At 47.0% G+C, this 26,170-nt stretch overlaps 1 protein-coding gene across 6 annotated transcripts in view; it reads left to right on the plus strand.

Annotated features, from left to right (window-relative positions):
- CACNB2 (calcium voltage-gated channel auxiliary subunit beta 2) overlaps nt 1-26,170 on the plus strand; it is a 345,405-nt gene that overhangs the window by 227,866 nt on the left and 91,369 nt on the right. For 4 of the 6 annotated variants that reach the window (XM_069729519.1, XM_069729517.1, XM_069729522.1 and 1 more), the window contains one exon: nt 6,283-6,402. In XM_069729519.1, the coding sequence (XP_069585620.1) occupies nt 6,283-6,402 (120 nt within the window). Of the gene's footprint in view, nt 1-148; nt 765-6,282; nt 6,403-26,170 lie in introns of those variants that run through there. The other 2 variants (XM_069729521.1, XM_069729518.1) reach the window with 2 other exon arrangements.

Genomic DNA, 26,170 nt, shown 5'->3' on the forward strand with positions numbered 1-26,170 from the left:
TGTCTGTCTGTCTGTCTGTCTGTCTCTGTCTGTCTATCTCCTATAAATCCAGGTCTGTCACATGTGATGCAGGTTGTGCTCCATCCCGCCTGCATCTTGCTATTTTCGAGCCGTGTACCCTTGAGATGCAGGAAAGCAATCTGACAAAGACAGCAGCACTGTGTGATGTGAGCAACTGCGTAAGGACAGATACAGAGCATGCTCAGTGACGCCAGCCTCCGTCCCCCAACCAGATCCCTAAAGAGATTGATTGAACTTTGCACTTGCAAATGTCACTGAATGCATTTTGCCTGTGATTTTCTTTCTACGAGGCTTCCATCCTCCAGGAGCCATGTAGACTCCCTTCTCTGTGCTTAGCAGTCACCGGGCACCAGCTGCAGAGATGCCTTGTGCTCAGCATCTCCTCGACCATGATGGGGACAAGGAGACATATTCGCACTTCTTCTTCATCATCATTTTCTTCTAGATAACCTTTATGTTCCTTCATAAATGGACACTTGTGATTGGAATTAGAAGGAAACACAACCTCTCGCCCTTTACTTCTGCTGAAGTTGCCCTGTGTGGTCAGTCCTGGAGCTTACGAGAAAAGATGGATAGGGAAGGCGATGCTGGTCTTCAGGATAATCCGTGCACTTGTTTGGGAAGGATCCGCACAGGGGGCCTCCACCAGGCACAATAATTAACCCGTCTGGCTAATGAAGGCCTCTTGGATTAGACTCTTGAAAAGAACCAAAGGAGGACGACTGAAGACTTCTGATGTTTGTGTAAGCTCCGTCTATTTATCTACCTGGAGGAGAAGCGGTGATAGGGCTATTACGAGCCTCTTCTATATATAGTACCCTAATGTATGAGAGAGCCTCCGATGTCTTGTGTTCAGTAATATTGTATGTAAACATCTGCAGGTTGTTCTTGATAAGGATTTTAGGAAATTGACGTACACGACACCAGGGACTTCTGAAGTCAGATGCTGATTACTGGCAGTATACCAAATAATTAATAATCTATAGGAAGAGATCAAACCTTAGACATCTTTTTTGGTTCTTGAAGGGGTCTACCTATGAGTGTAAGCTCCTGTGCATGAAGTTTAACACTTTTATTTTCTTGATATTATGTTTCTATGTGACTATAACATTTGCAAGATTGTTAGCTCTTCTGTCCAGGATATGTCTTCTACAGTATCTGTTGACAATAGTACTTGTATTTATGTCTTTGGCATTTCATGCTGCTACATATATTAATGGAAAATGAGTATGTATTAATGAGGCTATGCAAATATTTTTATTTACAGGGGCTGTATAATTTTGTAGTGCTTTTGTTTGTTCATTTACGTATCCAAGGGATATGCCATAGGGGACCTTTGGGACCTTCAGCTTTCTCAAGAATGGTTCCATGTTTCGAGGCCATTTCTCCATTCCATTCATGTGGTAGGAGAAGGGTCTCTGTTTCAAAATAGATGCATGTTCCGTGGATACCATAGTAACATAGTAACATAGTAACATAGTTAGTAAGGCCGAAAAAAGACATTTGTCCATCCAGTTCAGCCTATATTCCATCATAATAAATCCCCAGATCTACGTCCTTCTACAGAACCTAATAATTGTATGATACAATATTGTTCTGCTCCAGGAAGACATCCAGGCCTCTCTTGAACCCCTCGACTGAGTTCGCCATCACCACCTCCTCAGGCAAGCAATTCCAGATTCTCACTGCCCTAACAGTAAAGAATCCTCTTCTATGTTGGTGGAAAAACCTTCTCTCCTCCAGACGCAAAGAATGCCCCCTTGTGCCCGTCACCTTCCTTGGTATAAACAGATCCTCAGCGAGATATTTGTATTGTCCCCTTATATACTTATACATGGTTATTAGATCGCCCCTCAGTCGTCTTTTTTCTAGACTAAATAATCCTAATTTCGCTAATCTATCTGGGTATTGTAGTTCTCCCATCCCCTTTATTAATTTTGTTGCCCTCCTTTGTACTCTCTCTAGTTCCATTATATCCTTCCTGAGCACCGGTGCCCAAAACTGGACACAGTACTCCATGTGCGGTCTAACTAGGGATTTGTACAGAGGCAGTATAATGCTCTCATCATGTGTATCCAGACCTCTTTTAATGCACCCCATGATCCTGTTTGCCTTGGCAGCTGCTGCCTGGCACTGGCTGCTCCAGGTAAGTTTATCATTAACTAGGATCCCCAAGTCCTTCTCCCTGTCAGATTTACCCAGTGGTTTCCCGTTCAGTGTGTAATGGTGATATTGATTCCCTCTTCCCATGTGTATAACCTTACATTTATCATTGTTAAACCTCATCTGCCACCTTTCAGCCCAAGTTTCCAACTTATCCAGATCCATCTGTAGCAGAATACTATCTTCTCTTGTATTAACTGCTTTACATAGTTTTGTATCATCTGCAAATATCGATATTTTACTGTGTAAACCTTCTACCAGATCATTAATGAATATGTTGAAGAGAACAGGTCCCAATACTGACCCCTGCGGTACCCCACTGGTCACAGCGACCCAGTTAGAGACTATACCATTTATAACCACCCTCTGCTTTCTATCACTAAGCCAGTTACTAACCCATTTACACACATTTTCCCCCAGACCAAGCATTCTCATTTTGTGTACCAACCTCTTGTGCGGCACGGTATCAAACGCTTTGGAAAAATCGAGATATACCACGTCCAATGACTCACCGTGGTCCAGTCTATAGCTTACCTCTTCATAAAAACTGATTAGATTGGTTTGACAGGAGCGATTTCTCATAAACCCATGCTGATATGGAGTTAAACAGTTATTCTCATTGAGATAATCCAGAATAACATCCCTCAGAAACCCTTCAAATATTTTACCAACAATAGAGGTTAGACTTACTGGCCTATAATTTCCAGAGGCCACTTGTCTTTTCTCTGTGCTGTGAGAAGACTAATCCTTCTCATGACAGATGTGTCATGTGGAAACCTGAGACTACCTTTCTATTCCCTGTGATGGGTGAAGGTTGCTGTTCTTGAGATAGATCTGTCCTGTGGGTACCTGAGGCCACCTCTCCATTCCTTGTGGTGGAAGATTGTTCCCCATTCGCAAGATAGATGTGACATGAGGCCACCTCTCCATTCCGTGTGGTGAGAAATGTGTCTCCATTATCAAGATAGATGGGTCTTGTGGATACCTGAGGCCACTTCTTCATGTCCTGTGGTATGAGATGGGTCCCCGTTCTCAAGATAAATGCAGGTCTTGCTGATATCTGAGGCCACCTATCCATGTTCTGAGTTGAGAGATGGATCTCCGCTCACAATATAGATGGGTACTCTGGGTACCTGAGCATAATTCTCCATTCCTTGTGGTGGGAGATGGGTCCCGAAGTTATTATTATTATTATTATTATTATTTATTGTTATAGCACCATTTATTCCATGGCGCTTTACATGTAAGGAGGGGTATACATAATAAAAACAAGTACAATAATCTTAAACCATACAAGTCATAACTGGTACAGGAGGAGAGAGGACCCTGCTCGCGAACGCTCACAATCTACAAGGGATGGGTGAGGATACAGTAGGCGAGGGTAGAGCTGGTCGTGCAGCGGTTTGGTCAATCGGTGGTTACTGCAGGTTATAGGCTTGTCGGAAGAGGTAGGTCTTCAGGTTCTTTTTGAAGGTTTCAATGGTAGGTGAGAGTCTGATATGTTGGGGTAGAGGGTTCCAGAGTAGGGGTGATGCGCGAGAGAAATCTTGTATACGATTGTGGGAAGAGGAGATAAGAGGGGAGTAGAGAAGGACATCTTGTGAGGATCGGAGGTTGCGTGTAGGTAAGTACCGGGAGACGAGGTCACAGATGTATGGGGGAGACAGGTTGTGGATGGTTTTGTACGTCATGGTTAGGGTTTTGTACTGGAGTCTCTGGGTAATGGGGAGCCAGTGAAGGGATTGACAGAGGGGAGAAGCTGGGGAATAGCGGGGGGACAGGTGGATTGGTCGGGCAGCAGAGTTTAGAATAGATTGGGTGCGAGAGTGTTCGAGGGGAGGCCACAGAGCAAGAGGTTCCAGTAGTCAAGGCGAGAGATGATGAGGGCATAGACTAGGGTTTTTGCAAATTCTTGGTTGAGGAATGAACGGATTTGTGAAATATTTTTGAGTTGAAGTCGGCAGGAAGTGGAAAGGGCTTGGATATGTGGTTTGAAGGAGAGATCAGTGTCAAGGATTACCCCGAGGCAGCGAGCTTGTGGGACTGGGGAGAGTGGGCAGCCATTTACTGTAATGGATAGATTCGTTGGGGGGGTCACGTGAGATGGGGGAAATATGATGAATTCTGTTTTATCCATGTTAAGTTTCAGAAATCTAGCGGAGAAGAAGGATGAAATAGTGGACAGACATTGAGGGATTCTAGTTAGAAGGGAGGTGATATCTGGTCCAGAGATGTAGATCTATGTGTCATCAGCATAGAGATGATACTAAAAGCCATGAGATTCTATGAGCTGTCCCAGGCCAAAGATGTAAATGGAGAAGAGCAGGGGCCCTAGGACTGAACCTTGTGGGACTCCGACAGATAGAGGGCGAGGTGAGGAGGTGGTGTGTGAGTGGGAGACGCTGAATGTCCGGTCTGTTAGGTATGATGAGATCCAGGATAGGGCCAAGTCTGTGATGCCAAGGGATGAGAGGGTTTGTAATAATAGGGAATGGTCCACTGTGTCAAAGGCAGCCGACAGGTCCAGGAGGAGGAGGACAGAGTAGTGTCGCTTGCTCTTGGCGGTTAAGAGGTCATTGGTGACCTTAGTTAGGGTAGTTTCAGTGGAATGGTGTGACCGGAAGCCAGATTGTAGGCGGTCAAAGAGGGAGCAGGAAGAGAGATGGGAGAACAGTTCAAGGTAGACGTGTTGTTCCAGCAGCTTGGAGGCATAGGGGAAGAAGTGATATAGGCCGATAGGTAGATACAGAGGATGGGTCAGAGAGGGTTTTTTGAGGGTAGGTGTGATAGAGGCATGTTTAAAGCTTGAGGGGAAAACACCAGTTGTTAGTGATAGGTTGAAGAGATGGGTTAGGGTTGGGATGAAGACTGTGGTGAGGTTTGAGATGAAGTGGGATGGGATCGCGTCAAGTGCACAGGTGGTGAGATGTGATCTCAACATAGATGAGGCCATAATTGTCCGAGATAAAAAAACATTTTTGCAGGGGGTGTCTATTATCTAAAATAATTGCTCTGTTCTGGTCCGCAGTCAAGTCCAATACTTTGTGGCAACCAGAATAGGTCAGTTTTTAATTCTGCACCCAGTATCCATGGCACTATTGGCATTTACTAAGCCTTGCAACACCTCATAATGTCTCATCGGACTTTGTGAAGAGGCCTGACTGTACACCATGATATTGTATGGCAAAATAGATGCCAGCGAATCCTAGGATGTTGGGCAAAGCATGCTGGTTGAAGACTGCTTTGGTCACGGAGGACGAGATCCGACGCCAGACCTGAGCTTCACAGATCTAACTTCATTTTTATTTCCTCTAATTTGGCATAATGATTTGGGGAGAGGGTATTGGTTCTCGTTGAGAAGGCCCAGCTGGGGTAGAAAGACTTATTTACAGGAAATACTTCCTGAGAAATAGTATAGAAATTAGCTTGTTTCTAGAATAAAGAATACTATATCATATCAGTAAAACACCTCCAAATGATCGAATACAAAAGGTCCTGTGCCAAGAACCCCCTTTATTAGCTTTTAACAAGAGTCATGTAAGTTCTGAACTGAAGCACCGATATAAAGTCAATGAATGACCATTGATCATAGTGGATGCCCAAAGGAATTTGTTTTCACCGAGAAATTAGATTCTTAAGTTTCAAAATCCCTAGGAGTCACATTCAAGAAGGAAATCTCCGAAATAGAAAACCACTTTAAGTATAGTAAATATTCTTAATAGAGTGCTGAAATGAGCGGAGGGGCAGAGAATCTGATCTGAAGCCTCGGGTGGCAATGACAGGGAACGGTACTGTGATTGGCATAGATGAGCCGCTCAGCCAACACAGCACATTTGTTTTATGTTTGCCTATAACTGTTTGTTTAATAGCATGTGTTACATGGTCTGTTTTGATCCGGAATCAGATTAGAGATGCACAAATGAGCACGAAGACAGGGAGAATAGAGATCTCTCTTCAGCGAGATTTCACGCCTCGTGATTATTAGTCAAAACAGCTCGTATAATGTAAGAAGTCGCCGAGCTGCTCCAGTCCATGTATATTCTGTATTGTTACACTGCATGCACAGCCATTATAATATTCTCCTCTTCCTCTCCCCAGGGTTCGGCGGACTCCTATACCAGCCGTCCATCTGATTCTGATGTCTCTTTGGAGGAAGACAGGGAGGCCGTGCGGAGAGAGGCAGAGCGTCAGGCCCAGGCACAGCTGGAGAAAGCCAAGGTACAGCATCTGACATATTGTTATCAGCATGTCTACCGGTGCCTTACACAACGGCAATGGAACATAATAGCTGGAGAGCAGGATGTCGGAAAATGGTGCAGGAAGTGAAGGGGTATCTTTGTACCTTTTACCTGTTGGAAATCAAAGTTGACGGGGTGCTCTGATAAGACTCGGAGTGGCTCCTTGTGATAAAATTTTCTAATGTTTTAAAAACTCGTACTTTCCTTTTGGGTCTCTGTTCACTTGACGTTGCCATGTTTCTGTGATGCTTCTGATGGTTGCGGGCGACTACCATACATATGGGAAAGAGGCAGAAAAGCCTACACCCAACGCTTGTTAACAGCTATTCCTTCCGACCCCCTAATGTTCTGGTAGGAGGGTTACCTCCCGTTATAACAAAGGAATAGGCATGCTGAAATTTTGAACCTTTTTTCCCCCATAATTTGCCTTTATTGGGAATGCAAGAGGCCCCAATACATATTGGATGGTTGGCAGGTCCCTTTTGAAGGTTCGTCCAACTTTCCCCTAATGTGTGTTAGCATCTCAAAGGGGGTTGTTCACTACTTTTATATTGATGATTTATCCATTGGATAGGTTATAGACATCAGATCGGCGTAGGTTTGATACCCAGCAGTCCCACCAATCGGCTTTAGCCGGATGTAAACCGTGCACTGAGCCGGAATACTGTTTGGTGGACACTAAAGATGAGCGAGTGCACTCGTTGCTCGGGTGATCTCCGAGTATTTGTTAGTGTTCGGAGATTAAGTTTTCATGGCCGCAGCTGAATGATTTACAGCTACTAGCCAGGCTGAGTACACGTGGGGGTTGCCTGGTTGCTAGGGAATCCCCACATGTACTCAGCCTGGCTACTAGCTGTAAATCATTCAGCTGCGGCCATGAAAACGTAATCTCCGAACACAAACAAATACCCGGAGGTGACCCGAGCGTGCTCGGGAAAACCAGAGCAATGAGTACACTCACTCATCACTAGTGGTCACTGCTAGGCCTGCAGTGCAGATCAATGCCTACTAAGAAAAATAGCAGCTGATCTGCAGTGCCCAGCAGCAGCCACCACATACTGTAGGCAGCTGCAATGTTTTGCGTCCTATACTGTAAACATTTGTCCCTCACCGAAAGGGATAATATATGATCAGTGAGAGTGCCAGGTGTCTGACCGACCCCCACCGATCTAATATTGATGACTTATCCTAATTACAGGTGATCAGTATATAATTAGACGACTACCCCTTTATAGAAATTGTCCTTCTGCATAACTTTGACATATCCACAGAATACGCTAAATATGTCTGATAGATCCAGGTTCCTCCACTGGGAGCGGCATCTATCTCAAGAACAGAGACCTGTCATTGACACCAGTAATGGAAAGGTGGCCGTGCATGTGAACCTTTTGGATGTACGAGATGGGACAACTCCTTTGTTGGTCAAATGTTTTTCCTATACGTGATGTATATTATTGTGATTATGTGGATGTAATGCCCACCTATAGATTGAAGCATTGGCAGGATCTGTTGTGCAGCAGATCTGCGTGGAGTACAATTTACCATTTCGTTATAGGCAATATATTCTTTATGGGTGACACCCCCATAAAGTGTTAAGAATTCCTAGGAGAGTAAATATAATGGGTGCAGGGACTGCAGTAGCACCCGGTCCCAAGAGACTTCCGGGATTAAAAAGGTTCCTTTGTCCTAGGGCAATACTGCTAAAAACCTGTGATAGTTGGGGGCCCTGTTGGAGATTTCTCATTGGGACTGACCCACCAGTTTGTCTCGAAAAAAGGAATTTGTAGGGGTTCCTTTTGTAAGCTATATTTCACAAGCATGCATAGAGATGGTATAGCAGCTGTATAATTTAAGAACCTGGTTAATTACCCCCAAAAATGTCCATACAGTATTGATTAAGTAGGCACTTCCAATAATATACAACCCAATTCGGACTTATATTTACATTTTTTGCCGATAGAAGAAATCCACACGTAGAGTAAAAAAAAAATACATTTTATTTAAGATAAGGTAAAGGTCTCATATAAAAAAACAAACTAATAATTACATAAATGGTGCTTAGAAGGAGGTACCCCAATCAGATCCAAAAAAACAAATTAATTATTTTGAAATGCTGCTTAAAACATGACCATAGGTTGCAAATTAGTCTGTTGTGGTAATCATGTACACTGACCTACACTAATATGTAAAGAGCAGTTCCAAGATACACAGCCCAGAGGAAACCTACTAAATAAAGAAGGTACAGGTAAGATAGCATCCCTCAATATTGAAGGTAATACCCAGCCAACCAATATAGAGTAAATCAGTTAGTTTCATGCATAAGTGCAAGAAATAAATCCAAAGTTAGGGTACCTTATTGAAAACATGGTGCCAAAGGGCACCCCGGAAGAAGGTAAGGGCGAAACGAACGTCGGAGTTAGGGGGAACGCCAATTCCATCCATATACTCTTTGGCACCACGTTTTCAATAAGGTATGCTAATTTTGGATTTATTCCTTTATTCTTTGCACTTATGCATGACACTGACGGATTTACCCAATATTAGTTGGCTGAGCATTACCCTCAATATTGAGGTATTCTATCTTACCTGTACCCTCTTTATTTAGTTTGCTTTCTCTGGGCCGTAAATCCTGGAACATTTTAGTGTAGGTCAGTGTGCTTGATTATCACAATAGACTAATTTGCAACCTATGGTCATCTTTTAAGCAGCATTTCAAAATAATTAATTTATTTTTTTAATTGGATTGCGGTTCCCCTACTGGGCACCATGTATTTAATTATATATATATATATATATATATATATATATATATATATATATATATTTATATATATATATATAAAAAAAACAACCAGCACTCCTAATGTGAATAATGTGAACATGTGCAAGCTGCAAACTGCAATATAGATAAAAAAGAACACAGCAGCACATGTACATGAATCTAGGCCATGTGAAAACACAGACAAATATTCAATATGAACTATACTTCTCAAAAATATTTTTTTCACAAATTTTTTTCAAAAAAATTATTTTTCATAAAACTTACAGTAATAGATGAAATGAAGATTCTTAGCGCATAAATTGGCCAATTCATGTGTGCCCATCAACCATGGCAAGGTGATCTCCTTCTGATGGGTCCTACTCTACCATACATGCCACTTTTGGGCCACCAGCCCATATATATTATATATATATATATATGTGTGTGATATTTAACTTATCTTAAATAAAATAAAAAATTTTAACTGTATGTGTGGATCTCTTATATTTACCTATTTTGCCAATAGAAGTCTGAATTGGGTTATAAATGTAAGAACTTGGCAAACATCTCCTTAAATTAAATGTCAGCTTCCTGGACCCATGTGAGTGGAAGAAACAGGTTGCTGGAGGTTTGAATAAAGTTTGTTTTAAGGCAACTCCTTCAAAAACTGACATTAATGGTACAACGCTGAGATTTTGATATGTTGTTCCAATCATATGGGCTTTGAATAAACCCAATCGTGGTCAAAAGGAAGACAAACTGGAAAACCAGCGACTTTGTCTCAAGTTAGAATTTTGTGCTTTAGGACATTTTCTGTGAGAGCAATTTTGTGCAAAAGGTTGGTATTTCAATATACCATTAGGTCACCAATTTCAAGACCACGATGTTTTTGAGCTACCTTTTATATTTCACTTGAATGGAGCCTTTTGAGGACACCTTAGGTCATCTTCATTAATGTGGTGGAAGGGAAGTCACGACCATTTTACAAAGTGGAACTGTGACCTCTCCTCACTGTTTTGTGCTTTTGGCCTTTACTCAGAGGAAAATGTAATTTTGTTATTATCATGCATGTAGTAGGAGAGCTATAAAAGTAGTCAGGTAGGAGAGACAGTTTTTTCCATCGATTTTCAGTCGTTTTTTGTTAGAAGAGTTCCACAAAAATAAGCGAATTTCACTGCCTTGATCCACAGGGACCTTATATAATCTGCAGACGAACATGGCAAACAGTTGTGAATTTCCCAGATGAACTCAAGGAGGTCACTGTGGGTCATTAGGGTGTGTGGGGAGATATTTGGGGTATCAACTGTGTGGAGAGACATTGTGAAGGCCATAAAAGGGGTATTACACTGTGAGGGCATAATAAGTGATGTCCATGGGAACATTGTTTCTGTGTGGGCACATAAAAAGGACGCGGCAGAGTTAGGGGTGTGATTACGGTACAAAAGAAATGTAACGCTGTGCACGCAACCATATGTGTCCTTCTTTCTTGTCCCTCAGAGTTGGGAGTTATGGGTTTGAATGCTCATTTCAGACGAATGACACGATGAGGTCGACCGCGTCCCTTTTGGCAAGTTTGCCAGGACAGTTTTGTTGGCAGGCTAACGATTGTTTCAGAGATGTCACTGGGAGTCTGTGCAGGACGCGGCCTAGATCAGTTGTCACCCTATTCCACAGTGCTGGCTAGTTGAAGATGGGCCAATCCGTGGCTCCTGGATGTATGAGGCAACTCGTATATGGAAAGGATCTGGAAATAAGAAGACATGGCCGTCACACAGTATATTTATTCCTATACAAGTAAATCTAGTGCAGGGTTGCTATGGGAATGGAGCTCCGAGATGCGGCGGTACTGGGACAGACTCCATACAATATTTATTACCTCTGGTGTATCTGTCACAGCAGAAGCTGAAGAAATCACATCAAAGCCATGGCCTTTTTTTATTTTTCATGCCTGCGCCTGAAATGTTTTCACTTTAGGTAGCAGAGGAGTTCTGTAAAGCTAACATGGATGCTGACTGGGAGACAACTGGTGCACAGCGGGGCCGAGAGACTCCAGTCATGAGGTGGCATGTAACGCCATCCGTACCTGTACATCGTCTGTTGCCATAGCGATCATTAATATAGCCCCATAACATTAGTTATTCCATATTGTGACTATACAGAAAGATGGTTGATTTAAAAAGATTGTCTAAATATCCCCATACATATCAGATAGCAGTCAGCTGAACAATCGTTTGGCCAACAGATATATTTCCTGACTCCCTCACATGCAGGTACTCTCTCACATACAGGCTTGGCTGAGTGTTCATGTGTGCCCTATAAGAGAGATGCTGCATGACTTCTCAGTGTCCTCCAGACTCCTCGGTGTCCTCCAGACTCCTCGGTGTCCTCCAGACTCCTCGGTGTCCACCAGACTCCTCGGTGTCCACCAGACTCCTCGGTGTCCTCCAGACTCTTCTGTGTCTTCCAGACTTCTCTGCCCTCCTCTTTTGACATTGGGTGATCAGAAATCCAACAGGCCAGATCCTTCTCTCCGTCAACATTATCTGAGTCAGGAGACTTCTGTTAGAATAAGGAATAAGGGTGGCATTCACCGTCCCATTTAAAAGTACCTTTTATTAATTCACATTAAAATGTGGGAGCTGGAAAATCTCCTGTGGAACACGTCGGTCAATGGCCGTTTCGTGCTAAGTGCGCTTCAACAGGTCATAGGTCATGCATATTAGACTGATGGCTCATGTCACGATATGGTATGAAATATCATAAGTAGTTGCTAGCCTGAGTGGGCTAAGCCCCCCCTTCTTGGAGTAACAGTTGTAGCTGCAAATTCCTGGCTTTCCTTCTCAGAGAGTGTGGGGGTTAGAAGTTTTATGGCCGAACGGAATTTACGACTGCCATTTCCTGTGTAAGCTCTTGTCCAGCTAGAACAGGAAAAATGGCTCCAAAAATCCATGAAAGATTCTTTGTTTAGTTTTTGTTAGATATTAGGCAAACGATTTAAGCTAGAAATACGAAAATATATATTCGTAGTCCCACTCGGTGTAGCTACACATCTCATGACACTCGGGTTTCTAACTCCATCTGGTAAAGAAGTAGGGTTTTCTCTGTAAATATGTATCCCAGATAGGACATATTTGATCTCATTAGAATGCTCACGTTAATCCGAGATGAATTATGGGTTTGGTATGACTCTGTCATGTTTTGTAGTGAAGTTATAGAAATTAGAGAGAATAGTTTAAAGTTTAGGCAGAATGTAGAGAGAGGAGGGTCTGGATAAGCCAGCCTTTCTGTGATGTCACAGCCTTAATGTTTTAAGTGTCTGGCAGGCTCTGAGGAGTCTCTTTTTGCTGATTTCTCCTTCTGGACTGTTTTGTCCTATTGTCCTGGAAGAGCTGGTACATCCCATGGACTGGGATGTATGGAAACTCCACTAGCCTGGTTGCTTGTCATGCTTTAAACATGTAAGTGTTGCTTTTCTCATTTATTCCCTTTATGTTATAATTACCCATGTACATATTTGCAATTGTCTCATTTATAACCTCTTTATAAACTATTTTTGATAAAGCATTGCCTAATTATTTTTAATGGGATATACTATTATATATTAGTTCGTTCTCCTGCTCTAAACCGTACCCTAAGTCTCTTGAAGGGAAAATACGCTACTGTTACTGTTGTGTTGGGTTAGCTTCGGACCCGTTTAATCGAAGCTGGTGGCAGCGAAAGTGTGCTGACGGTTGGATTATGCTGAAGCAACTGCGGGTTTGATAATTATTGTTCCTGCCTGCGTGGGAGTAGTTATCGCGTCGCTGCAGCGTGCCCAATAGCCAGTACATAGCAGGCAGCCTTTCTGGCGACTAATTACCCAGGGTGCAGTACCTAATCTGACCTGAGAGTAAGGGGGCGCCAGAGAGCTGCAAGTGTTAAGTGGAACTGTAAGCGGGATATACATAAATCCCTGCAGTTCGTGGTATATAGAAAAGCAGTGGGATACCTAGAATAAGCCCCTGCTGTAAACTAAGAGGTCAATAGCCTTGTGTGTGGTTTTTCATCACATTGTTAGCAGTGGAGGGATAACTAAGATAAGCCCCCCTGCACATGTGATAGCCGTCTGTTGGCCTAAAGTCACCCTGATCCGTGACGTAGGGGTGACGGTCACGGTGTGAATCCTGACCCAGTGGTGACAGCGGTCAGGGGAATCGTGACAATTGGTGGCAAGGCGGTGGGATATCTTAGAGCATTAGTGATTTGGTTTGAGTAATCATTCCTCTCACTAAAAACTTGCAGAAAGTTCTTGCGAGGACTCTGCGCAAATAAGTTTGGAGAACGAACTCAGTGCTTTTTAGTTGTGAGACAATTGCGTACTGGTAATTATCCCCTCCCTTTCTCTTCGTTTTTCTATCCTATCTTTTATTTGGCAACCATGGTTGTGCTGGGAGAAACCTTCTATGAGCAGCAGACCAGAGACACCCTTGTCGCCTTATGCAAGTCACAGCACATTGACTCTGCAAGCAAAAACAAAGCCCAACTGGTCGCAGATCTGGTGCAATGGGAAGCCGCTCGAGACCAATCTCAGAGCTCAGAGGCCGCAGAAGCCAGCACCAGCGAACATGGTGCTGCAGCAGAGGTCCAACCACTGAATGCTGGCCCTGTTAGCGATCCGGGCGAATTGGACCCCCACCTGCAGGCGGCCTTGAAAGAATTCCCCACTGACGACCATGAGGGACGTCGGCAGCTGATTCAGCAATACCGGCAAGAGGCCCGAGCTGAGAGAGAGGCCCGAGCTGAGAGAGAGGCCCAGCGAGCCGAGCGGCAAGCGGAGCGGGAGTACCAGCTGCAGTTAGCCCAACTGCAAATGCAGGGGTCGTCCCAGTCCAGCCGTGAGCACAGCAGCGCTCAGATACCTAAGCCCCGACCCGATCACTTCCCTGTTATGGAGAAGGACGGGGACTTGGACACTTTTCTGCGGGCCTTTGAGAAAGCCTGCAGACAGTACCGGCTGCCTACAGATGAATGGGCCCGATACCTGACACCAGGGCTGAAAGGTAAAGCTCTGGAGGCGTTTGCTGCCCTCCCTCAAGAACAAGATGGAGACTATGAGGCCATCAAGCAGGCTCTGATAGCCAAGTACCAGCTTACACCCGAGGTGTACCGTAGAAAGTTCCGGACCCTCCAACGTGGCCCACACGACAGTTACAGTGATGTGGTGCATGGACTGGGGACCCACTTTGACCAGTGGACCCAAGGACTGTCAGTGACCACCTTTGCGCAGCTGCGAGACCTGATGATCAAAGACCAGTTTTTTCATCTTTGCCCAGCTGAGGTGCGACAGTTCGTGATGGACAGAGAACCCAAAGACGTGACGAAAGCAGCGCAGATTGCCGATGCCTATGAGGCCAACCGTAGATCGGAAGCGCGGAAGCCAGTCACCACCAGCTGGAGAGGGGGTAAGCCTGCAACCAACGCCAGTACCCCTGCCAGCCAACACACCAGAGGTCCTGTCCCTGTGGCCAACAACACCAGACCTACCACCGAACCTCGCCAGTGTTACTACTGCAAGCGGCCTGGGCATATCAGTACCTTCTGTCCAGACAGGCCGAAGAACCCCCCAGCCAAGGCCCCAGGGCCTAATGCAGCAGTTCTTTTTGTGGGTGGTGTGGTTGGGAGGGTGTGTGACAACGTACAGCCCGTCACTGTGGGAGGCCATGTTGCTACAGGCCTCAAGGACACCGGGGCTGAACGAACCCTCATCCGACCCGAACTGGCGGCCCCTGAAGAAATCATTCCGGGGAAAACCCTAACTGTCACTGGGATTGGGGGCATCAGCTGTCCCTTACCGATGGCCCGGGTTTTTATTGATTGGGGTGCTGGGAGCGGGGTGAAGGAAGTGGGGCTGTCTGATAATTTGCCCACTGATGTTTTGTTGGGGACTGATTTGGGGAGGATGGTTGCATACTACGTCCCTGACACCCCTCCCCAATCTACTAATGGGGGTAAAGTTAACCCTGATGATGATGATGATGGGAAATCGCATGTGTTACCTGACCATGCTTTATCTTGTGTTGATGCATCTACTAATGATTTTTTCCCTAGGATTGATGGTGAAAATGTTGTACCTGTGCCAGCTGAACCTGATAATGATTTTTCTGTGAAGGTTAATGTGTCCATAGGTACAGGTGTGCCCAGCCACGTCGCTCTGCGGAGTGAGACGGCTGAGGAACCCCTAACAGGGGCAAGTGTCGGTGCTACAGGAAATGGGGAGATGCATGGGAACCGTGAGGAAGGTGACGCCATGAAAGTGACCAGTGCCACCGAGGAAGGTAACTGGCCCATAAGTAGCCCAGCCCCTGGAGTGTTGGGGGTGGATGGGGAGGTAGAGCCCATAGCAGCGCCGGCTGATGGGCCTGTAGAAACCCCCGGGGAGACAGCCTACGTAGCTGCTGTCACCCGCAGTCAGAGTGCCCGGAAAGCAGATAACTGTCAGCCTTCCGGACCCTCCTCAGTCATCACGGTGACTGAACCAGAGGTGGACCCAGAGCAGGTCCAAGAGGGTTCCCGTGGGGAAGGGACCCTGACGTCGCTTCTGGCTTCCCCTAGCCAGGAGTTTCAGGCCGCTCTGCACACAGATGCGAGCCTAGAGAGTTTGAGACAACTTGCCGGGACGCCCTTCTCCGAGACTGATAAGGAGAAGGTGTTCTGGGAACAAGGAAAGTTGTACCGGGAGACAGTACCCGGAGAATCACAAAAGGAGTGGTTGAGGGAAAGACAGCTGGTCGTCCCGCAGCAATTCCGGGGTGAGTTGTTGCGGATTGCCCATGAGATCCCGCTAGCTGGACACTTGGGGATCAGCAAAACTAAGGCCCGGCTGTCTCAACACTTCTATTGGCCTAAGATGGGGACAGATGTGTCAAACTACTGCCGCTCCTGTATCACTTGTCAAAGAGTGGGGAAGGCGGGGCCTGCTCTTAAGGCTCCCCTGATCCCTTTGCCAGTGATAGAAGAGCCTTTCCAGAGGATCGCGGTGGACATTGTGGGCCCGCTGGCCGTCCCCAGCAGCTCTGGAAAGCAATACATCCTTACTGTGGTAGACTACGCTACCCGGTACCCAGAGGCAGTAGCTCTGTCCTCAACTAGGGCAGATAAGGTGGCGGATGCCCTGTTGGCCATCTTTTCACGTGTAGGATTTCCCAGGGAAATGCTTACTGATCAAGGGACCCAATTTATGTCTCGCCTAATGGAGGCTCTCTGTAAGAAAATGCAGGTGAAGCACCTGGTATCGAGTGCGTATCACCCACAGACCAATGGCTTGTGTGAACGCTTCAATGGTACCCTCAAACAGATGCTACGCATGCTGGTTGAGACTCAAGGGCGCGACTGGGAGCGGTACCTCCCACACCTGCTGTTCGCTTACCGAGAGGTTCCACAGGCCTCGACGGGGTTCTCCCCCTTCGAGCTCCTGTACGGCAGGCGAGTCCGGGGACCCCTTGGGTTGGTAAGAGAATCCTGGGAAGAGGAGCCGAACCCTTCTGAAGTGTCCATAGTGGAGTATGTCATGCGCTTCCGTGACAAGATGCAGACCTTGACGCAGTTGGTGCATGACAACATGACGCAGGCTCAGGCTGATCAGAAGCACTGGTACGACCAGAACGCCCGGGAGCGGACCTACCACGTGGGTCAAAAGGTGTGGGTGCTGGTCCCCGTACCAACGGATAAGCTTCAGGCAGCCTGGGAGGGCCCGTACGTCGTCCACCAACAGCTCAACCCGGTCACGTACGTGGTCACGCTTGACCACGCTCGGGGTAGGCGAAAGGCCTTTCACGTCAACATGATGAAGGCTCATCACGAACGTGAACCTTTCGTCCTACCGGTCTGCAGCTTGCCCGAAGACGGTGAGGAAGACACCCTCCTGGACTTGCTGGCCCAAGCCAAGGCCAATGGGTCCATCGAGGATGTGGAGGTAAGCGCCTCGTTAACTGAACCCCAGCGGGTGCAGTTGCAAACCACCCTGGAACCTTTCCGGGTCGTGTTCTCCAACCGACCTGGGAGGACTGAGTTAGCAGTCCACGAGGTGGACACCGGGAATCACGCCCCACTACGGCGAACACCCTATCGAATCTCTGACCAGGTGCAGCAGACTATGCGCCAAGAAATCGATGAGATGTTACAGCTGGGGGTGATTCGACGGTCAAAGAGCGCGTGGGCATCGCCTGTAGTTCTCGTGCCAAAGAAGGACCGGACCACACGGTTCTGCGTGGACTACAGGGGGCTCAACGCCATCACAGCCTCGGATGCGCACCCAATGCCGCGCATCGAGGAGCTGCTTGAGAAGTTAGCTGGCGCAAAATACCTGACAATAATGGATTTGAGTAGAGGATACTGGCAGATTCCCCTGAGCCCCGAGGCGCAGGAGAAGTCCGCCTTTATCACACCCTTTGGACTGTACGAGTCCACGGTCATGCCCTTCGGCATGAAGAATGCCCCTGCCACTTTCCAGCGGATGGTCAACCGCCTGCTTCAGGGACTGGAGACGTACGCCGTGGCGTACTTGGATGACATTGCCATCTTCAGTCCCTCCTGGAAGGAACACCTGCAGCATCTCGAGGAGGTGCTCAGGCGGATTCACCAAGCAGGACTGACTATCAAGCCGGGGAAGTGTCAGATGGGCAAGAGGGAGGTTCACTACCTAGGAAACCGGGTAGGCGAAGGCACCATGGAGCCAGATCATGGCAATGGTGATGGGTTGGCCCACCAGGGTGAACCTGCTGAGGTGCGCATGGAGGAGAACCATCAGGTCCTGCCTCCCTAGCGCACACCAAAAGGGGGAGGTGTCACGATATGGTATGAAATATCATAAGTAGTTGCTAGCCTGAGCGGGCTAAGCCCCCCCTTCTTGGAGTAACAGTTGTAGCTGCAAATTCCTGGCTTTCCTTCTCAGAGAGTGTGGGGGTTAGAAGTTTTATGGCCGAACGGAATTTACGACTGGCATTTCCTGTGTAAGCTCTTGTCCAGCTAGAACAGGAAAAATGGCTCCAAAAATCCATGAAAGATTCTTTGTTTAGTTTTTGTTAGATATTAGGCAAACGATTTAAGCTAGAAATACGAAAATATATATTCGTAGTCCCACTCGGTGTAGCTACACATCTCATGACACTCGGGTTTCTAACTCCATCTGGTAAAGAAGTAGGGTTTTCTCTGTAAATATGTATCCCAGATAGGACATATTTGATCTCATTAGAATGCTCACGTTAATCCGAGATGAATTATGGGTTTGGTATGACTCTGTCATGTTTTGTAGTGAAGTTATAGAAATTAGAGAGAATAGTTTAAAGTTTAGGCAGAATGTAGAGAGAGGAGGGTCTGGATAAGCCAGCCTTTCTGTGATGTCACAGCCTTAATGTTTTAAGTGTCTGGCAGGCTCTGAGGAGTCTCTTTTTGCTGATTTCTCCTTCTGGACTGTTTTGTCCTATTGTCCTGGAAGAGCTGGTACATCCCATGGACTGGGATGTATGGAAACTCCACTAGCCTGGTTGCTTGTCATGCTTTAAACATGTAAGTGTTGCTTTTCTCATTTATTCCCTTTATGTTATAATTACCCATGTACATATTTGCAATTGTCTCATTTATAACCTCTTTATAAACTATTTTTGATAAAGCATTGCCTAATTATTTTTAATGGGATATACTATTATATATTAGTTCGTTCTCCTGCTCTAAACCGTACCCTAAGTCTCTTGAAGGGAAAATACGCTACTGTTACTGTTGTGTTGGGTTAGCTTCGGACCCGTTTAATCGAAGCTGGTGGCAGCGAAAGTGTGCTGACGGTTGGATTATGCTGAAGCAACTGCGGGTTTGATAATTATTGTTCCTGCCTGCGTGGGAGTAGTTATCGCGTCGCTGCAGCGTGCCCAATAGCCAGTACATAGCAGGCAGCCTTTCTGGCGACTAATTACCCAGGGTGCAGTACCTAATCTGACCTGAGAGTAAGGGGGCGCCAGAGAGCTGCAAGTGTTAAGTGGAACTGTAAGCGGGATATACATAAATCCCTGCAGTTCGTGGTATATAGAAAAGCAGTGGGATACCTAGAATAAGCCCCTGCTGTAAACTAAGAGGTCAATAGCCTTGTGTGTGGTTTTTCATCACATTGTTAGCAGTGGAGGGATAACTAAGATAAGCCCCCCTGCACATGTGATAGCCGTCTGTTGGCCTAAAGTCACCCTGATCCGTGACGTAGGGGTGACGGTCACGGTGTGAATCCTGACCCAGTGGTGACAGCGGTCAGGGGAATCGTGACAGCTCATCCCACCGATATTGACTGGTTTAGCCAACTTTAGCCTAATGCTTGTAGGTGATCTAATATTTGGACGTACAACACCCCCCGAAAATCGTAACTAAAATTGAGCCTCTCAAGCCTGACGTTCTGTTTAGGGATCTTGCTTATCTCTTAGGATGCCTTCACATTACATTCAAATGCATGTAGAAAAGCCGCAGAGACACCATCAAGTGTTTCTCAACACAAGCAATAAATAGCCAGGTCTTTCACCGGGAAGGAACAACCACGGGAAGGGCAGCATCCAAAAAGGTAAACCACCTATGCCAAAACATGGTATCCATCCACAGACAGCTGTTTCGGGGTATTTGCCCCTCATCAGTGTGGAGTAGGAAACTGGCTATTAGGAGCAGTGCCTAGTAAAAGTACTATGAACATAAGGATGAATGACTTCGGGGAGATCAAAACATCCAACACCGCGGATGTTTTGATCTCCCCGAGGTCATTCATCCTTATGTTTATAGTCCATTTACTAGGCACTGCTCCTAATAGCCAGTTTCCTACTCCACACTGATGAGGGGCAAATACCCCGAAACAGCTGTCTGTGGATAGATACCATGTTCTGACATAGGTGGTTTTCCTTTTTGGATGCTGCCCTTCCCGTGGTTGTTCCTTCCCGGTGAAAGACCTGGCTATTTATTGCTTGCGTTGAGAAAGCAATAAATCCTCCGCGGCTTTTCTACATGCATTTGCATATTTCCCATAAGGGATGGGGGCAGTGTTCTGGATCACTGTGTTGAGAAACACGTAATGGTGTCTCCGCGGTGTTGGATGTTCTGATCTCCCCGAGGTCATTCATCCTTATGTTTATATTCACATTACATTCAGGCACTCGTTCAGTGGCTCACATCTTGTCCGAATCCCGTTGTGCAGGGGTTTAGACGCATACGCCTGTGGGGCCATAGACTACAATTGTGCTGGCAGTGCAAACTTGCGCTCTGCCATGCATGATTGTTGGCGTGTACGACTACTGGAGGCGAACACAGACACAGTCTACTGCATCAGAGTGTCCACCACCAGTAGACGTACACGCCCAAAAATGATGCACGGTAGAGCACACGTTCCCTTTGCTGGCACCATTATAGTCTATGGCCTGGTCGGCGCATATGACCAAACCACCGACTGGGCCACTGAACGGGTGCCTAAACATACCTGCCAACTTTCGAGGAAGGGAAAGAGGGACAAAGTTAGTGCGCCGCGGCAAATTTTAGGCCACACCTCTGACCACACCCATTTCACAAGTAGTCACGCACCAACCACACCCATTTAGCACTTCTGATCACAATGTTTCGTAAACAATAATTATAAACAAAAAAATATGGCCACACATATTGCTCCGTACTGTATAATGGCCCCAAATGGTGCTGCGTACAGTGTACTGGCCCCACGTAATGCTCCATACTGTATAATGGGCCCACATGATGCTGCATACTGTATAATGGCCACACATGATGCTCCATACTGTGTAATGGCCACATGATGCTCCATACTGTATAATGGCTACACATGATGCCCCATACTGTATAATGGCCACATTATGCTCCATACTGTATAATAGCCCCACATGATGCTTCATACTGTATAATGGCCACACATGATGCTCCATACTGTATAATGGCCACATGATGCTCCATACAGTATAATGGCTACACATGATGCCCCATACTGTATAATGGCCACATTATGCTCCATACTGTATAATAGCCCCACATGATGCTTCGTACTGTATAATGGCCACACATGATGCTCCATACTGTATAATGGCCACATTATGCTCCATACTGTATAATAGCCCCACATGATGCTTCGTACTATATAATGGCTACACATGGTGCTCCATACTGTATAATGGCCACACATGATGCTCCTTACTGTATAATGGCTCCACATGATGCTCCATACTGTATAATGGCCACACATAATGCTCCATACTGTATAATGGCCACATTATGCTCCATACTGTATAATGGCCCCACATGATGCTCCATACTGTATAACGGCCACACAGTGCCCCATACTGTATAGTGGCCACACATAATACTCCATACTGTATAATGGCCACATTATGCTCCATACTGTATAATGGCCCCACATGATGCTCCGTACAGTATACTTGCCCCATGTGATGGTCCATACAGTATAATGGCCCCACATGATGCTTTGTACAGTATAATGGCCCCACACGATGCTGGGTACAATATAATGGCCACACACGATGCTCCATACAGTATAATGGCCCCACACAATGCTGGGTACAGCATAATGGACACACATGGTTACCCCACCCCCATCATTACCTTCTCCATCACTACACACACCTTTCACCGCGCACCCTCACAGCAGCCGGCAGCTTCCACTCCCACGGCGCTGAATGGTGTCATCCAGCTGCGCCGCTGACTGCTCACGTCGCTGCAGCTGTGGTACGCCACTGATAAAGACCTCTCCGTGTCTCCTGTCAAAGTCAGTGTCAGAGCAAGGAGCAATATCTGCTCCGATCCGACACAGCCAGCGTCCGCTCCGTACACCTCGTACACATGCGACTCCGCTCCGTACACCTCATACACACACGGCTCCTCCCCATACACCTCATACACACACGGCTCCACTCCGTACACCTCGTACACACACGGCTCCGCTCCGTACACCTCGTACACACACGGCTCCGCTCCGTACACCTCGTACACACACGGCTCTTCTCCATACACCTTATACACACACGGCTCTGCTCCGTACACCTCGTACACCCATGGCTCCGCTCCGTACACCTCGTACACACACGCCTCCGCTCCGTACACCTCGTACATACACGGCTCTGCTCCGTACACCTCGTACATACACGGCTCCACTCCGTACACCTCGTACATACACGCCTCCGCTCCGTACACCTCGTACATACACGGCTCCACTCCGTACACTTCGTACACACACGGCTCCGCTCCGTACACCTCGTACACACACGCCTCCGCTCCGTACTCCTCGTACATACACGCCTCCGCTCCGTACACCTCGTACATACACGCCTCCGCTCCGTACACCTCGTACATACACGGCTCTGCTCCGTACACCTCGTACACACACGCCTCCGCTCCGTACACCTCGTACATACACGCCTCCGCTCCGTACACCTCGTACATACACGGCTCCACTCCGTACACCTCGTACACACACGGCTCCGCTCCGTACACCTCGTACACACACGCCTCCGCTCCGTACACCTCGTACATACACGGCTCTGCTCCGTACACCTCGTACACACACGGCTCTGCTCCGTACACCTCGTACACACACGGCTCCGCTCCGTACACCAAGTACACACACTGCTCCGCTCCGTACACCTCGTACATACACGGCTCTGCTCCGTACACCTCGTACACACACGGCTCCGCTCCGTACACCAAGTACACACACTGCTCCGCTCCGTACACCTCGTACACACACGGCTCCGCTCCATACACCTCGTACACACACGACTGCGCTCCATATACCTTGCACATGCAGCTCCGCTCCATACACCTCATACACACACGACTCCACTCTGTACACCTCATACACACACGACTGCGCTCCATAGACTTCGTACACACACGACTGCACTCGATACACCTTGCACATGCGGCTCTGCTCCGTACACCTCGTACATACACGGCTCTGCTCCGTACACCTCGTACACACACGGCTCTGCTCCGTACACCTCGTACACACACGGCTCCGCTCCGTACACCAAGTACACACACTGCTCCGCTCCGTACACCTCGTACATACACGGCTCTGCTCCGTACACCTCGTACACACACGGCTCCGCTCCGTACACCAAGTACACACACTGCTCCGCTCCGTACACCTCGTACACACACGGCTCCGCTCCATACACCTCGTACACACACGACTGCGCTCCATATACCTTGCACATGCAGCTCCGCTCCATACACCTCATACACACACGACTCCACTCTGTACACCTCATACACACACGACTGCGCTCCATAGACTTCGTACACACACGACTGCACTCGATACACCTTGCACATGCGGCTCTGCTCCGTACACCTCATACACACACGGCTCTGCTCCATACACCTCATACACACACAGCTCCACTCTGTACACCTCGTACACACACGGCTCCGCTCCAGACACATTGCACATGCTGCTCCGCTCCGTATACCTTGCACACACACGGCTCTGCTCCATACACCTCATACACACACGGCTCTGCTCCATACATCTCGCACACACACGGCTCCACTCCATACATCTCGTACACACACGGCACCACTCCATACACACTGCACATGCTGCTCCGCTCCGTATACCTTGCACACACACGGCTCCGCTCCGTACACCTCATACACACACGGCTCCTCTCCATACATCTCGTACACACACGGCACCACTCCGTACACACTGCACACGCTGCTCCGCTCCGTATACCTTGCACACACACGGCTCCGCTCCGTACACCTCATACACACACGGCTCCACTCCATACATCTCGTACACACACGGCACCACTCCGTACACACTGCACACGCTGCTCCGCTCCGTATACCTTGTACACATATGGCTCTGCTCCGCACACCTCGTACACAAGTGGCTCTGCTCCGTACACCTCGTACATACGTGGCTCCGCTCCATACACCTCGTACACACACGACTCTACTCCATACACCTTTCACACTCTGCTCCGATCCAACTCTTCTGCAATACCATCAGCCCCAGTGGACCCCTTTAAGCAGCGTCGGCCATCCCTGGCCGAGTACCACAGGTGGCGTCACGAACACTTATCCCATAAACTCTATTCCCCTTTTTGATATCTTGTTGGACGCCCAGGGCCACGGACCGGGTCACCACTGCCGTGACTTCCCCTTTAAGAACCGTGCGTACCCGGTACCGAGTATCCCACGGTCCTAGCGGTCGCTTCAGTTTCAATTTTGATTTGGCAAATCATTATTCCAAATTAAATGAGAAACTGTGTAATTTATCTTATCAGAAAAATCTCGCTCTTTCTCCTCCTGGACTGATCATTCATTCTCCAAATTCTCAATTCTTGGATAAAATCTGTATTCAGTGAAGACAGATTTTTACATAACTAAGATAGTAGATTGCAGTTACTGCTGGTAAGATTCTATGGAGAGTCGAGGAGGAGGGACGAGCCAGAGGAAGATCTTCTGAGTTTTCAGAGCAGATACTGGATATGTCTTATTGCTGAGTTTTCAGAGCAGAAACTGAGCAGAACCTCCAAGCTGAAGAGTTGTGTGCTTTTGTGGACAATTTGTAGAGGAGTTTCCACTCTGTTTCTGCTCCAAAAACTCCATGAAAATCTTGGTGTGCACATAGTCTTAAGGCATGTTTCCATATTTCTAGTGCAGATTCTGCTTCAAAATTCACATAAAAATACTCCAAATTTGCTTTCAACAGGTCTCCTGTTCATTTGGATGGGAAACTGTACCTATAATGCTCAGGTTGCAGTTTTTTTCCCTATGCATTATTATTTATTATTATTATTTATTTATTATGCTTACTTATATACGTGTTTTACAAGTGATACATTTTCCACACATCTGTAAGGTTTTTTGTAGAGTTGTTTTGATAAAGATTTTCGCTTTGTAAATTTAAAAAAAAAAAAACATTCCCTATTGCTGCACCTCATACCATAATTAAAGTGAATCTGACAGCTGATACCCTGGTAGCATGTATTAGGCACTGGCTGTATGTTTTCACCCAGCTACGTTTGACTCTGAAATGCTGCGACATTTCAGAGAAAAACTTTAAAGCGAATCTGTGTTTTTTCATTTAAGACAAATTAAATGAAGATAATAATACCAAATAATTTGTCGCTGTGTACCTGCTATCTTTTGTACAGAATCCCAACCAAGTTGTCGTTCAGTAAAAGTTTTTTTTTAATGGTGGTCTCCCTCATTCAAGTTTTCAGCATTTGTTCCTGGCAAACCAAAGTCATTGGTAACATGTGGCCTGCAAGGCCATAGCGCCCCGATAAACGAAGTCCACACTCAACCAGAACCCCCACTTTCATGTATCGTGCCAGGGCGTAAGACGAGTACCTCACCCACAGCTGCCACCCCACACCACATTACACAGTCATGTCAGCTCTTCATCTTCCGGGGCTCACATGACACTGTTGTGCACATGAGCTCTGCCGACAACCACCGGCTACTAAAGGGTTGCAGGTCTCAAACTTCTCCTCGATGTACGAGTTTCATCCGAGGACAAAGTGAGCTAAGCTGCCTATTAGTGGCCAATGATTGGCTGCAGCGCTTACATGGCATAACAGTGTCAAGCGTAGATCCTGGTGCAAGCGGAGCGCCCCTAGACGCAGGGCCGCGGGGTACTCAGTCCGGGGTGGTCACGGTGGCTAGACCCGGTCCGTGACCCTGCTAAGGGGCGTCCAATAAAAGGTGATGGTGCGTGGTGCAAGGTGCGAGGAATAACGAGGACACAGGGTTGCAGTCTCTTTACCTTTTTACTGAAGGCTTCGGGATCCTCAATCTAGAGCACATCCAGAGTTCCCTTTGCAGGTGGAAATCGTTGCCTACCACTAGCGCCTGTGTGTTGTAGTTCTTCCCTGCTGAGCATTCAGGATAGTCCTCGCAACTTCTGTTCTCGTTCTTTCTAGATCTTTCTCTCTCCGTCCCCCAGGTTTGTTAT

Source organism: Ranitomeya imitator, chromosome 6 (genome assembly GCF_032444005.1).
Source record: "Ranitomeya imitator isolate aRanImi1 chromosome 6, aRanImi1.pri, whole genome shotgun sequence".
NCBI lineage: Eukaryota > Metazoa > Chordata > Amphibia > Anura > Dendrobatidae > Ranitomeya > Ranitomeya imitator.